Source organism: Salmo salar, chromosome 21 (assembly GCF_965601325.2).
Source record: "Salmo salar chromosome 21, fSalSal1, whole genome shotgun sequence".
NCBI classification, from domain to species: Eukaryota; Metazoa; Chordata; class Actinopteri; order Salmoniformes; family Salmonidae; genus Salmo; species Salmo salar.
This window is the reverse complement of record NC_138311.1, coordinates 24,306,197-24,319,809: the sequence shown is the minus strand read 5'-3', so window position 1 is coordinate 24,319,809 and position 13,613 is coordinate 24,306,197. Positions and strand designations below refer to the sequence as shown.

The 13,613-nt window shown below is 44.8% G+C and overlaps 1 protein-coding gene across 17 annotated transcripts in view; it reads right to left on the bottom strand.

Moving 5' to 3' along the window:
- pou2f1b (POU class 2 homeobox 1b) overlaps nt 1–13,613 on the bottom strand; it is a 30,397-nt gene that overhangs the window by 14,035 nt on the left and 2,749 nt on the right. For 4 of the 17 annotated variants that reach the window (XM_014164554.3, XM_082967045.1, XM_014164552.3 and 1 more), the window contains exons 2-9: nt 5,668–5,739; nt 5,134–5,225; nt 3,102–3,197; nt 1,553–1,735; nt 1,202–1,288; nt 550–697; nt 300–391; nt 48–221 (exon numbers count right to left, since the gene is read on the bottom strand). In XM_014164554.3, the coding sequence (XP_014020029.1) occupies nt 48–221; nt 300–391; nt 550–697; nt 1,202–1,288; nt 1,553–1,735; nt 3,102–3,197; nt 5,134–5,225; nt 5,668–5,739 (944 nt within the window). Of the gene's footprint in view, nt 1–47; nt 222–299; nt 392–549; nt 698–1,201; nt 1,289–1,552; nt 1,736–3,101; nt 3,198–5,133; nt 5,226–5,667; nt 5,740–6,843; nt 7,218–13,613 lie in introns of those variants that run through there. The other 13 variants (XM_014164557.3, XM_014164558.3, XM_082967048.1 and 10 more) reach the window with 10 other exon arrangements.

Genomic DNA, 13,613 nt, shown 5'->3' with positions numbered 1-13,613 from the left:
CTCCCTCACAACCCCAACCCCAACCACACACACACACACACGCCCACCTGTGTGAAGCCCAGTTTGATGCGTCTCTGTTTGAAGGTCTTAGCGAACTGTTCCAGCTCCTCCAGGTCGCTGGGCTCCTCCAGACTGGGTGTGTCCAGGCGTTTGGGTGGTGTCTGACTGTGGGACAGGGGCTGGATGGGCGTGGCTGCTATCGTGTGGGATGGAGTCGCTGGCTACAGGACGGAAGTATGGGGTTAGGGCTGAAAGGAAATGACAAACTAAACATGGTAGTGATAGTTGTAGTGTCTGACCTGTGAGGCAAGGTTGATGCTTGGCTGAGTCTGCAGGAGGTTGGCTTGGCTTTGAGGTAGTTGAGTTAGAAGATTCTGGGCTTGCAGGAAACCTGTTGAGAGAATTATGGAGATCATTTAACAGGTACGAAAGGAGGGTGAGAGCGAGGAAGGGCGAGTGTGTATGTTTGTGCACGCGTGTGTGCGTGCCTGTGTCCATGTGTGTGTGTGTGTGTGTGCATCTGTGTGTGTGAGTGTGTGTAGTACATACTCTGCGTTGTGTACATACTCTGCTGGCCCTGCGGCGTCTGTGAGATGATGAACTGGCCAGGCTGCAGCTGGGTGGCGATGTGGTGGCCAGGTTGAACCAGGACAAACTGGGGCATGGTCAGGTTCTGCTGCTGCAGCTGCTGTAACTGCTGAAAGTCCTCACGCACATACCCACCGGGAGAAATGAGCACACATTACTACAGGTACACACAGACACGTATAGTCACACACCCCTCATGCTGCTGTTGGTCATCTCACACACACATACAGGGAGTGAGGAACCCCCGTAACTACAGGGAAACCAGTATTTATAAGTATAGTCCTACCGGTAAGGGGGGTACAGGTCTACTAGAGGTGATACTGCAGCTGCTGCCTGCTGGCCTTTATTCTAGCTACATTCTACAGGTACACTCATTCATACAACAGAAATCAACAGAGGAAAGTTTTCATTAAGCTTCCACGGGGAGAAAAGGTTACAATGTACTACAGGTAAAAGCATACTTATAATCGTTCATATAGCAGTGTTATACATGAGTACTACTAGGTAGATTATACAGGTCCAGTCATTCATATAGCAGTGTTATACATGAGTACTACTAGGTAGATTATACAGGTCCAGTCATTCATATAACAGTGATATAAAGGTGTACTACAGGTAGGTAACTGCTGAAGGTCGCCATCTCATACGGGTATCCCAGCTGGCTTAGCTGGCCTGGGAGATGAGTAGAGACAGAGGGAATCTGAGGGGGAATGATGTGAACATTACAGCTCTGTGTTTCCTGCATATTCAATTGATGACACTGTGGCTGTTACATGTTTTGAGGCAGTATTGGGTTTGACTTCAGGATTTTATTTTACAACCCCCTTCTAGAGTAGGTACTCTGCCCCCTGCAGATTCCGTCTAGCCCTAGTGATGGGGTTGTGTGTGTGTGTGTGTGTCCATGTGTGTGTGCGCCTATACACATTCTCATGTATTTGTGTGTGTGTGTGTGTATCTCTCTTACAGAGGTGATCTGGACGGGCTGGGACAGGGGCAGCTGTGTGATGGGGGTGGCTGCGGAGGCAGAGATGCTTGCCCCCGTGGTGCTGCTCTGCTGGCTGGCTGATTGCTGCTGCATGGCTGCTGCCAAGAGCTGGGCCTGGGCCTGCTGCAAAAACATCTGCTGCTGCGCTGGAGACAGGGTCAACTAGAGAGAGGGAAAGCGAGAGGAGGGGTGGGGGGAGGGCAAAGCGAAAGAGACGGGGAGACAGAGAGAGGGGGGGCAGAGAGAAAGAGGGAGATAGAAAGGCAGAGATGACAGATATTGTGGAGAGAGGGCAGAGAGAAAGAGGGAGATAGGGCAGAGAGAAAGAGGGAGATAGAAAGGCAGAGATGACAGATAATGTGGAGAGAGGGCAGAGAGAAAGAGGGAGATAGAAAGGCAGAGATGACAGATAATGTGGAGAGAGGGCAGAGAGAAAGAGGGCGATAGAAAGGCAGAGATGACAGATAATGTGGAGAGAGGGCAGAGAGAAAGAGGGAGATAGAAAGGCAGAGATGACAGATAATGTGGAGAGAGGGCAGAGAGAAAGAGGGCGATAGAAAGGCAGAGATGACAGATAATGTGGAGAGAGGGCAGAGAGAAAGAGGGAGATAGAAAGGCAGAGATGACAGATAATGTGGAGAGTGCAGAGAGAAAGAGGGAGATAGAAAGGCAGAGATGACAGATAATGTGGAGAGAGGGCAGAGAGAAAGGTAGAATAATGTAAATGGAGTGAGCGGTTGGAAGAGAAACAATATGTCAAGACAAATGCCCCTTACCATTCATTTCAAAATGTCAAAGGTCTTTCAAGTTGCAAAGGACTACAAAACTAGCAGTACATGTGATGCAGTGACTGAGTGCCTTAGGGCCCAACAGAGAGAGAGAAGAGAGGACTCATGCATTTGGACAGGAGATGTTGGTGTTTGGGGAGGTTTCTCATCGCAGCCACTGGCTGTCTGATCTTTAGGTCACATGACTCTATCCCATGTGAGGGCATGCTGGCCATGCGACAGCGACAGAATGATCATGGATGAGTATGACGCCTGGGCTCCCGGTCGCTCACACTCAAACCAAACGATGGTACCAGGGTGATGTGTGTCGTGGGGTTGGCATGATTGCACATATGCACAAGCACACACAGGCTACGTCTCAATACTCTTCTCTCAGTTCCTCCCACCAACACTGATCATAGCAGGAATTGGTAGAATGAATAAGGCAGGTAGATCAATTTCCATTCAATCTTTATATCGAATCACTGGTCACTAAGGAGAGGAAACAAGGAAAATAGTATTTGGACATAACCCCACCCTCTCGCTGGGTGTATCTCAATAGTCTCAAATAGACTCTTTCTGTTCATATGCACTGATCTGAGAACAGTGAAACCAATATACCGACGATACCTCCTGAGCATTTGCTGTTCTTCCAGATCAGTGCAGATGAGGAAGAGGATATGAGGAAGCCATAGAGATCCAGCACATTACAGACAGACAGATGAACCGACAGGCAGGCAGGCAGACAGCATGACACTTACTCCAGCTATCTGTCCCCCAGCCAGCATGAGCTGGGCCTGAGGCAGCACGCCCTGCTGGACAGAGGTCGGAATTGCACCCGAGTCTTCAGACTTGGACTAGGAGCAGAGTACATAGGATAACCTTATATAGAATAACCTTCCCAGATACATGTCATATAGACACAGGCGACTCCTGATAACTGTAAACTCTATGTGTGCAATACAGTTTTCCAGTCCCAGTTCAACTGCATTATTTTACATTGCTCCTGATAACGACATGTTCCTGTTAATAATGATGTTGACTGATACTTATTGTAATCAGATGCTCTAATTCTTGCAACTATACCTGTCAGAGTCTTGACCAGAGATAAGGAGCAAGACCCATATTTTTACTGTTCAACACTGGAGTGTAGAAGAAGAGGAAAAACATATACACACCAAGACAAAACACACTCCCACACACACTGCCACATAAACACAAAAACAGGGTTTCAATAATAGGTAGCACACTGAAGGTATTCTCTAAACAGAAAATGATCTACATGAGAAAAGCAGGAGAGGAATGTACTGCAGCCCACAGAGAACAGAGAGAGGAAGGAGGGAGGGGTGAGTGGAGAAGTTAATTTAAAAAACTGTTATGCAGTGCATGTAAATTCTGCAGAGATTTGCATATTCTTTGCCATCTGTTTCCGAGCAACCGCAGAGCAGCTAATTAGCATACAGGGTTGATTAATCTGCCTTGTTGCCAGGCGATACCGAGAGAGCCTGGCTCATTTAAATGTACTGCGTGTGTGTGTGTGTGTGTGTGTGTGTGTGTGTGTGTGTGGTGTGTGTGGTGTGTGGTGTGTGTGTGGTGTGTGGTGTGTGGTGTGTGGTGTGTGCGTGTGGTGTGTGTGTGGTGTGTGTGTGCGTGTGTGTGTTAGAGCTGGGATGGTAAACCGAAAATGAAGGATATTGCCTTCCTCTTACCGAAACATTTTACCTACGACGGTAATTTTCTGTGATTTTGCTACACGACATTCCTGTAGATTGTTGTAAAACCAATATTTGGTCAACAGTAATAGCCTATGCATTATGTTGATTCCTGCTATGAAAGTATCTGCCTGTCCCCATTTCGCTGTCGGATTCTGTGTGAGCGAGCCACTCTCACTCCCTCATCCTACTGTGAAGGACAAGCATATGACCGTTGCTCAAAATGTAATTGTGGGAAACATAGAGTTTTCAAAGCAACTACTGTTGTTCCAGTTACGGAGGAGAGTCACAGCTTTCTGGTAGTACATCATGTATTTCTCACCTCTTCAATTCATGGCACAACTTTACAACCAGAGTAGACTGTAGTTAGTATGGTGTACCATTTATATAAATTAGCCTAGACCTAGTCCTGGAAGGTTTTTGTAGGACATTAGCCTACATTTACTGATAGCTTAATCAATTAGCCTACATGGCTATATAGCAACAATATCATATTTAGAGTAAGCAATCCAGCCAAGTGTTTTGAGTTCCCACTTCAGGTTGTGAATAATACAGCTTATAGTCCAATATGCACAAAGATGTCGGCAAATTCTCTGAAGAACCAAAACTAAATCTGATCTTTCTGGATCCTATTTGACAGATTGCACATCAACATATCAACCATGCATTCCCTGGAGATCTTAGATGAAATAGCTGACTTTTTGAATCATGGCTACCATCTCAGTTATATTACTTCGCACTGAAAATAAAAAATTATAGTGACCTGCTGCTAATGTAAAGTAACTGTCAATAAAAATAAATGTGTCATATTTACTGTTATCGAGTAAAATGGTTACATTTATCACGATATGGATTTTTTTTGTCCATATCGCCTGGCTCTAGTGTGTGTGTGTGTGGGCTCTGTGCTGTTGGCATGTCTCTGTCCCCACTCCTCATTTCAACTACACTTCTGCCAGCCTGGGCACGTGCCAAAATTACACCCACATATACTCAGATCACACAGACACACACACACACAGACACACACTCTCTGGTAAAAGCAGCAAACCTGTGTGTGTTTTGGTCTGAGTGAGTGAGTTACCTGTTGGAGCAGAGCCTGTGCGTGTGCATTGGTGATTGCGTTTGTGGCCTGCACCGCCTGCCTCTGAAAGTCCAGTCCATTCGTTTGGACTCCTGAGAACAGAAAAGCAATTAAGTCATCAGAAAAAAAACTCACATACACACACACACACACACACTTTCACATACGCACACACAGCACACACGTGTGAACATAATACGCACACAGTAGCCTTTAATTACAGCAACAGCACAACAACCCAATTAACATTCACTGAACCTCTCTCTCTCTATTAGGTTTCTCAATCAACACTACAAAAACACACTCTGTAGGACATAGAAGTGAGCAGAGTGCAGACCCGGGGGGTGTTCAGAGGGCACCAAACAGGACCACAGGTTTTTAAACAGAAGAACATTACCTGAACTTAAGAGTCTAATAACCAAGGACATTTTTGCTGTCCGTTTGTGACAATTTGAAACCGTTTGTGCCTCCTGAACGCACTCCAGGTCCGGGCAGCCAGAGCAATGCAGCAGCAGGTCACAGCAGGTAACTCACCTGTGTTTCCGTCCCCACTCTGACTCTCCATTGCACATTTACTAGTTTCTGATGGATTACTCATTCTAGAATCTGAAAGAGGCAGACAGACAAACAGACAGACAGAGACTTTCACTCAACTGTCATTGACCCTCTAAAAGTAACGCCCCACCATCCCATCCCAAAACAGCGCCTAAAGCCCACATCTTATAAATATCTGATGTCGTATGGCGTACTTAATACAATAACACTAGACAACTCCCACTCCTTCCAACAGAGCCTGATAATAATGTTTTCTAATGGGCTACACCCCCACAACTACCTCTAGCCTACATGCAGTGTATTTTTTCCATACAAAACCGGGTAAAAAGGTAAACATTTTACAATTAGAAAATGCCCCATTTAATACAGTGGCAATCAACATCTTCACCCACGTCAATTTGGGGATACACTTTGAAGCATGCCTTTACATGCATAAAAGCCCAGCAGGACAATGTTTTATCCCCTTTTGACTTGTTCCTTGACGATCTCGCTCTCTCTCTCCCACTCGCACACACACATTTTAAATACTTTATTTAAATCTACCAATCAAATTGACAATGAAAAGAACCAAACATTTCAAAAGATCCCTTTATGCATATCATTTAAGGGTACAGAAAGCGCCTCCCTCTCCAAACAGCTAGGCTGCCCACGACGGCTGAAACAGCCAATTGCTTTGCCCTAGTTTTTATCAGGCCCGCAATCTGGAGGACACGCACTGCAAGGCTGTGCCAAATATGAGCGCCACCAGCTTGCACCTCCACCAGAGGATGTCCAAGCCTGCCACCAGGACCTGGTATTTAAGCAGCTTCTCGGCAAAGGCCTGCTCCATGTGGCCGTCAAATGAGCAGCCCACTTCCAAAATGAGCACCTCCCCCTGGCCTCCCCCCACAACGGGTGGCAGCGTAGCCTAGTGGTTAGAGTGTTGGACTAGTAACCGAAAGGTTGCAAGCTCAAATCCCTGAGCTGATGAGGTACAAATCTGTCGTTCTGCCCCTGAACAAAGCAGGTAACCCACTGTTCCTAGGCCGTCATTGAAAATAAGAATTTGTTCTTAACTGACTTGCCTAGTTAAATAAAGGTACAATTTTAAAACAACAATATCTGGTGTATTTGGTTCAACATCACAAACACACAACACCGGACCAGATGACTCACCCACTTCCGTTGAACCTGTATTTTCCAGCATGCTTGCAAAAGGTGGCGGCGGCAGATAGGCTTGGTTCCGCCGGACAGCACACTGCCCCTCCTCTCCCTACTCCCTCTCTTCACTATCCACTGGTCAGTGCAGTCCAGTCAAACTACAGCTACACACACAAGACACAGTCCACTGAACAACACTGAGACACAGCCTCAGCACTCCACTTCAGCCAACGGGTTTTAGACTAACAGCTCTCCCGCACTCTCAATCGATCTTTCTATACCTCTCTTTTCTTCTCAACAGTCTCCTTCCTTTTCCCTCCCTCTCTCCGATGCGTGCCAGGATTGTCGCAACTACTGAAAAAGTTCTCTCTCCCTCTCTTCCTGGAAGAAAACAGAAACAACTAGTGCAGCTGGCTCCTCTCTCTCTCCCTCCACCCACCCCACTCTATAATGGAGTATAATCAGTATTCAGCTGATTAAAGCTGTATGCAAATCAGGCCCTACCTCGTTAGCGATTCAAGGCTTTGAAGTCCTGTGAGCAATTCATTTCACACCGGGCTCTGAAAGCTTTCTGCATAATTTAAAACCCATAAATATGTATCATTTCATTAGCATATTAATTGGATGGCTTTTTGGAGAACAATAAAAAACAGGGGAATTTAAAAAAAAGACGTCCGGGCTCAAACTAAGCCCAATTACCGGCAGAATGCAGGCAGCAGAGTAATTAGCTGAGAGGGCCAGGTAAAAAAGGGGGCAAACTGCCCAGAATTCAGTGCGAGGCCTGTCGGCAGTGGTCTGGGCACGTTAGCGTGGAAAGGTGGCGGGTGCTAATAGAACTAATAGAATGTCTCGGACTGCTGGTCCCAAACTCCGCCAGGAGTCACAGAGACCAGGCCTGGTTATTAATGAGGGGTTGGAGGTGGGGGGAATAAATAACTCCACATTAATCCACCACGAGCCTGTCATTACTACCAGACCCCCTGTGGTTATGGCATTACACTCTGCACAACTACTGAGACAGAGAGAGAGAGAGAAAGAGAGAGAGAGAAACAGAAAAGGGAGGGGGGGAGAGAGGGTACTATCAGCTATGTTTATGAAGCGTGTGAAGATTAGCATATTTAGATTAGCTTTAAATTCCATTAGGCTAGTTGTTCTCATTCAGACGGCTTTTTCCCATTTCACTATTTTTAATCTAGCGTAGAAGAACATGTCTTGGAAGTTAATGTAGCGGGCAGGCAGGCGCCGACTGACAGAGTGGGGTGTCAAAGCAATGTTAAAATGAAATCTGACTGTTTTGTGGGGTAGACCTCTGAAAAAGAGGGGGATGAACGTGTGGTTTTGCCTTGCTCAAAAAATCATCAATAAAAAACTAAACCGAATTCGTCTCTTTTCTTGGCTCCCTAAATACAACCCTTCCAAACTCATTCACAAAAGAATGATATTTATCACACTAGTGACCAAGACAAACAGAAAGGGCATGACAAAGCAGTAGGGACAGTAATCAACAGTAGGGACAGTAATCAACAGTAGGGACAGTAATCAAACAATAGCCTAAAAACTGTTTTTACAGTTGCAGTGTGGGGCATTATTAAACTAGTTTGTAGTACTTTTTCAGCCAAGGAAGCTAACGGCTAACCATTTTCTTCAGAAGGCCGATTTAGGCCAGGTTACGACACTGTCACGCCCTGATCTTTTTCACCTGTCCTTGTGATTGTCTCCACCCCTCCAGGTGTCACTTATTTCCCCCATTGGATTTATCCCTGTGTTTCCTGTCTCTCTGTGCCAGTTCGTCTCGTCTATTTCAAGTCAACCACCGTGTTTTTTATATGCTCCTGCTTTTGCTATTCTCTCTTTTGCTGGTCCTCCTGGTTTTGACCCTTGCCTGTTTTCTGGACTCTGTACCCGCCTGCCTGACCAGTCTGCCTGCCCTGACCTCGAGCCTGCCTGCCACTCTGTACCTTCTGGACTCTGATCTGGTTTTGACCTTTTGCCTGTCCACGACTATTCTCACTCTCTTTTGGAACTAATGAATATCAAACACTCAAACTATCTGCCTCCCGTGTCTGCATCTGGCCCTGGCCCTGAGCCCTTATAGACACTTAAACTCACGTTCTCAAAGCCACAGCAAATGTTTCAACCACTAACTCTCCAAGTGTGAATTTGTTGATGGAAAAAAACAAGGTTCCCTCCCATGAAACAAGGACAGAGATACCCAAAAAACAAACACCCTATCTTCCTTCCTTCCAAACCACAACCACACACTATACCCTCTTAATGCAAAACAAAAAGAGAAAACAGAAGGGTTCAGAGGCAAAGAGAAGTAAGGAGAAAGGCACTTTATTTAAACCACAGTTGCTAGGGTGGCTCGCAAAATCCAACTGTGGAGCGAACAATTCATTATGCAAATATTTTAGCAGAGAATTTTTAATGGGTAACTCATTAGCACTTTTTTATGGAAAGGCTGAGTGAATATAGCAGAACAGCTAATGTGAAGGGAGACATTCAACGTGAGGCATAGCGAGTGTAGAATAATAAGCATATTCAAATTCCACTGACATTTAACTTCACCCATGGTATGTAAGTCACGGCAACACTTCAAACTAAGTTCCCATTAATATCATATAGCTGAGTTAAGCCTATAGGCCTAAACTAGTTTGTTAATACAGTACTTAGCATGTAACAGTGTCTGCATTAAGGCATTTCACTGTTCTACAATTATGGTGACCAAATCTTTCTCCATTTGTCCTATCGATCATGCATGTCTCTCTCCTACTATTATAGACCTTTTAAAACAAGACGTTTTGCCACCAACTTTAACACTTTTTGGCAACTTGCATTTATATCGGAAAGGTATTGCCGGCAACATACTTTTATTTTCCGCCAACCAACCTAGTCATGATTGTGGTAATATGTTTAAAATGTCCCAGCAGACCCTCAGTATAAATGTCCCCTATCATCATAAAGGCTTGGCACGCTTTCAATTATGAACATTCTATTGTTGTTCTCCGACATCAAACTTGTTCTTGTTATTAACAAAAAGTATAAACCTGGTATAAACACAAAAACGGCAGTCTGCTTGACATCGAAGCAGCCTAGTCCAATAGCAGCATTACCTGCTACATGTTTTTGCACAAAAAAAACCCCATCAGTTTTAAATTGTATTTAGGATATGTAAATCTAGCAAGCCAGGCAACTAAAAGCCACTTTCTAGACAATGTTTTTGGTTGCTGCATTTTTTTTTTATACTTAGCTAACTTAGCTATCTAGCTAGCCAGCTCATATACACTGAGTGTACAAAACATTAGGAACATCTTCCTAATATTGAGTTGCACCCCCTTTGCCCTAAGAACAGCCTCAATTCGTTGGGGCATGAACTCTAGAAGGTGTCGAAAGTGTTCCACAGGGATGCTGGCCCATGTTGACTCCAATTCCCGCAGTTGTGTCAAGTTGTCTGGATGTCCTTTGGGTGGTGGACCATTCTTGATACATATGGGAAACTGTTGAGTGTGAAAAACCCAGCGGCGCTGCACTTCTTGACACACTCAAAACCGGTGCACCTGGCACCTACTACCATACCCCGTTCAAAGGCGCTTCAAATATTTGGTTTTGACCATTCACTCTCTGAAAGGCACACATACACAATCCATGTCTCAATTATCTCGAGGCTTAAAAATCACTTTAACCTCTCCTCCCCTTCATCTACACTGATTAAAGTGGATTTAACAAGTGACATCAATAAGGGATCATAGCTTTCACCTGGATTCACCTGGTCAGCCTATGTCACGGAAAGAGCATTTTTGTATGCTCACTGTAATTACCCAGCTACAGACTGGTTATATCACATTATCTGGTGTACAAAGATTGTTGGTGTCCATTACTGGTCGTTACAGGAAAGCCCCATACAAACCACCGCAATAGATTTTTCAACTAATCTGTATTATTTTTTAAATTTTATTTCACCTTTATTTAACCAGGTAGGCCAGTTGGAAAGAGCATTGTTGTAAATGAGTTGTTCTCATTTACAACTGCAACCTGGCCAAGATAAAGCAAATCAGTGCGACAAAAACAACATCACAGAGTTACACATAAACAAACGTACAGTCAATAACACAATAGAAAAATCTATGTACAGGTTGTGCAAATGTAGTAAGATTAGGGAGGTAAGGCAATAAATAGGCCATAGAGGCGAAATAATTACAATTTAGCATTAACACTGGAGTGATAGACGTGCAAGTAGAGATACTGGGGTGCAAAAGAGCAACAACAACAAAAACAATATGGGGATGAGGTAGTGTGCTATTTACAGATTTTTTTGTGCTATTTACAGATTTTTTTTAACCTTTATTTAACCAGATAGGCCAGTTGAGAACAAGTTCTCATTTACAAATGCGACCTGGCCAAGATAAAGCAAAGCAGTGCGACAAAAACAACAACACAGAGTTACACATGGAATAAAAAGCATACGGCCAATAACACAATAGAAAAAAAAGTCTATATACAGTGTGTGCAAATGGCGTGAGGAGGTAAGGCAATAAATAGGCCCATAGTAGCGAAGTAATTACAATTTAGCAAATTAACACTGGAGTGATAGATGTGCAGACGATGATGTGCAAGTAGAGGTGGAAAGGGGAGTAAATAAAAAAACAATATGGGGATGAGGTAGGTAGATTGGATGGGCTATTTACAGATGGGCTATGTACAGCTGCAGCGATCGGTTAGCTGCTCAGATAGCTGATGTTTAAAGTTAGTGAGGGAAACATAAGTCTCCAACTTCAGTGATTTTTGCAATTCGTTCCAGTCATTGGCAGCAGAGAACTGGAAGGAAAGGCAGCCAAAGGAGGTGTTGGCTTTGGGGATAACCAGTGAGATATACCTGCTGGCAATACCTTTTAAATGATTTGGCAGGCAAGACAAGCTCACAGAACGGGACCGTCGAGTGCTGAAGCGCATAACAATTGTCTGTCCTTGGTTGCAACACCCTACCGAGTTCCAAACTGCCTCTGGAAGCAACGTCAGCACAAGAACTGTTCGTCGGGAGCTTTATGAAATGGCCGAGCAGCCGGACACAGGCCTAAGATCGCCATGCGCAATGCCAAGAGCCGGCTTGAGTGGTGTAAAGTTCGCCGCCATTGGACTCTGGAGCAGTGGAAATGCATTCTCTAGAGTGCTGAATCACGCTTCGCCATCTGGCAATCCGAAGGACGAATCTGGGTTTGGCAGATTCCAGGAGAACACTACCTGCCCGAACGCATAATGCTAACTGTAAAGTTTTGGACACATTTTTATTCACCATAAGAGGAAAATATGGTAAACTGTATGGCAAACTGCTAACTTACTGTTTGTGGATGTGAAGAAATTATAGCAGTTAATTGCATTCTGTCCTATCTGAGAAATATAGAACTCGATCAATGCTGTTTGCTGCTTCAGGTTAGCATGACAACTGTTGCAACAACAGGGTCAAAGTTGAATGTCTCTTTGCTCAGTTCCCGCCGAAGTAGTGGTTCTGACTAGAGGGAGTACAGCTACAACCGGAAGTTGGGAGAACTTAGGAGTTAGGAGAACTTACGCATCAGGTTAGGATAATTAACGTGGCAGGTTAGGAGACTTAGGTTAAGGTTAGGAAAAGGGTTAGAGTTAGTTCAAATGCTCTCCTCTCCTAACCTGCTACGAAATGTAACTTCCGGTCATAGCTGTACTCCCTCGTCACAACCCTAAGTAATGGCTATATAAAAGGTGAATGCCTACAAGAAAGAGGTAAAGAGCTGTTTGAAAGGGGATCATATAAACATTTCCCAATTGTTTTTAAAGGCAAAATACTGTGAATCCTATGTAAGTGGCCTAACCCAGTGTTAGCAGGGCTACTGGCAAACCGGATTAGGCCTATAGTACATTCCAAAAAAATAGACCTGAACAACACTATATATTTTCATTTGTCTTTTGCCCCTTTGAGAATCTTTTTGGCCTTCCTCTTGTCCTAGCCTAGACTACATCCCACACAGCTGTCTGGTCCCTTATCTTACCAGGTTAACTTTACCATGGTAATCTAGTACCAAGCCTCCTACTATCCATCTAGTCACATACTGTATAGTATATCACTATGTGCATGTAACCGATGTGAAATGGCTAGTTAGTTAGCGGTGGTGCGCGCTAATAGCGTTTCAACCTGTGACGTCACTCGCTCTGAGACCTGAAGTGGTTGTTCCCCTTGCGTTGCAAGGGCCGCGGCTTTTGTGGCGCGATGGGTAACGATGCTTCGTGGGGTGTCAGTTGTTGATGTGCGCAAGGGTCCCTGGTTCGAGCCCGGGTTGGGGCGAAGAGAGGGACGGAACCTACACTGTTACATTGGTGCCGTTACCCGGATCATTGGTTGCTGCGGAAAAGGAGGAGGTCAAAAGGGGGGTGAGTGTAACCGATGTGAAATGGCTAGTTAGTTAGCGGTGGTGTGCTCTAATAGCGTTTCAATCAGTGACGTCACTCGCTCTGAGACCTGAAGTGGTTGTTCCCCTTGCATTGCAAGGGCCGCGGCTTTTGTGGCGCGATGGGTAACGATGCTTCGTGGGTGTCAGTTGTTGATGTGTACAAGGGTCCCTGGTTCGAGCCCGGGTTGGGGCGAAGAGAGGGACGGAACCTACACTGTTACATGCACATGACATACTCCTCTCGAACTCCCACTATAGAACAGCTTGTCTGTATGTACTTCATGCATACTTTTCAGATGCCTTGCATCTATTACTGAACATAATGAATTATTCATGAAAACCATGTTTACAGCCATGAATATTCAT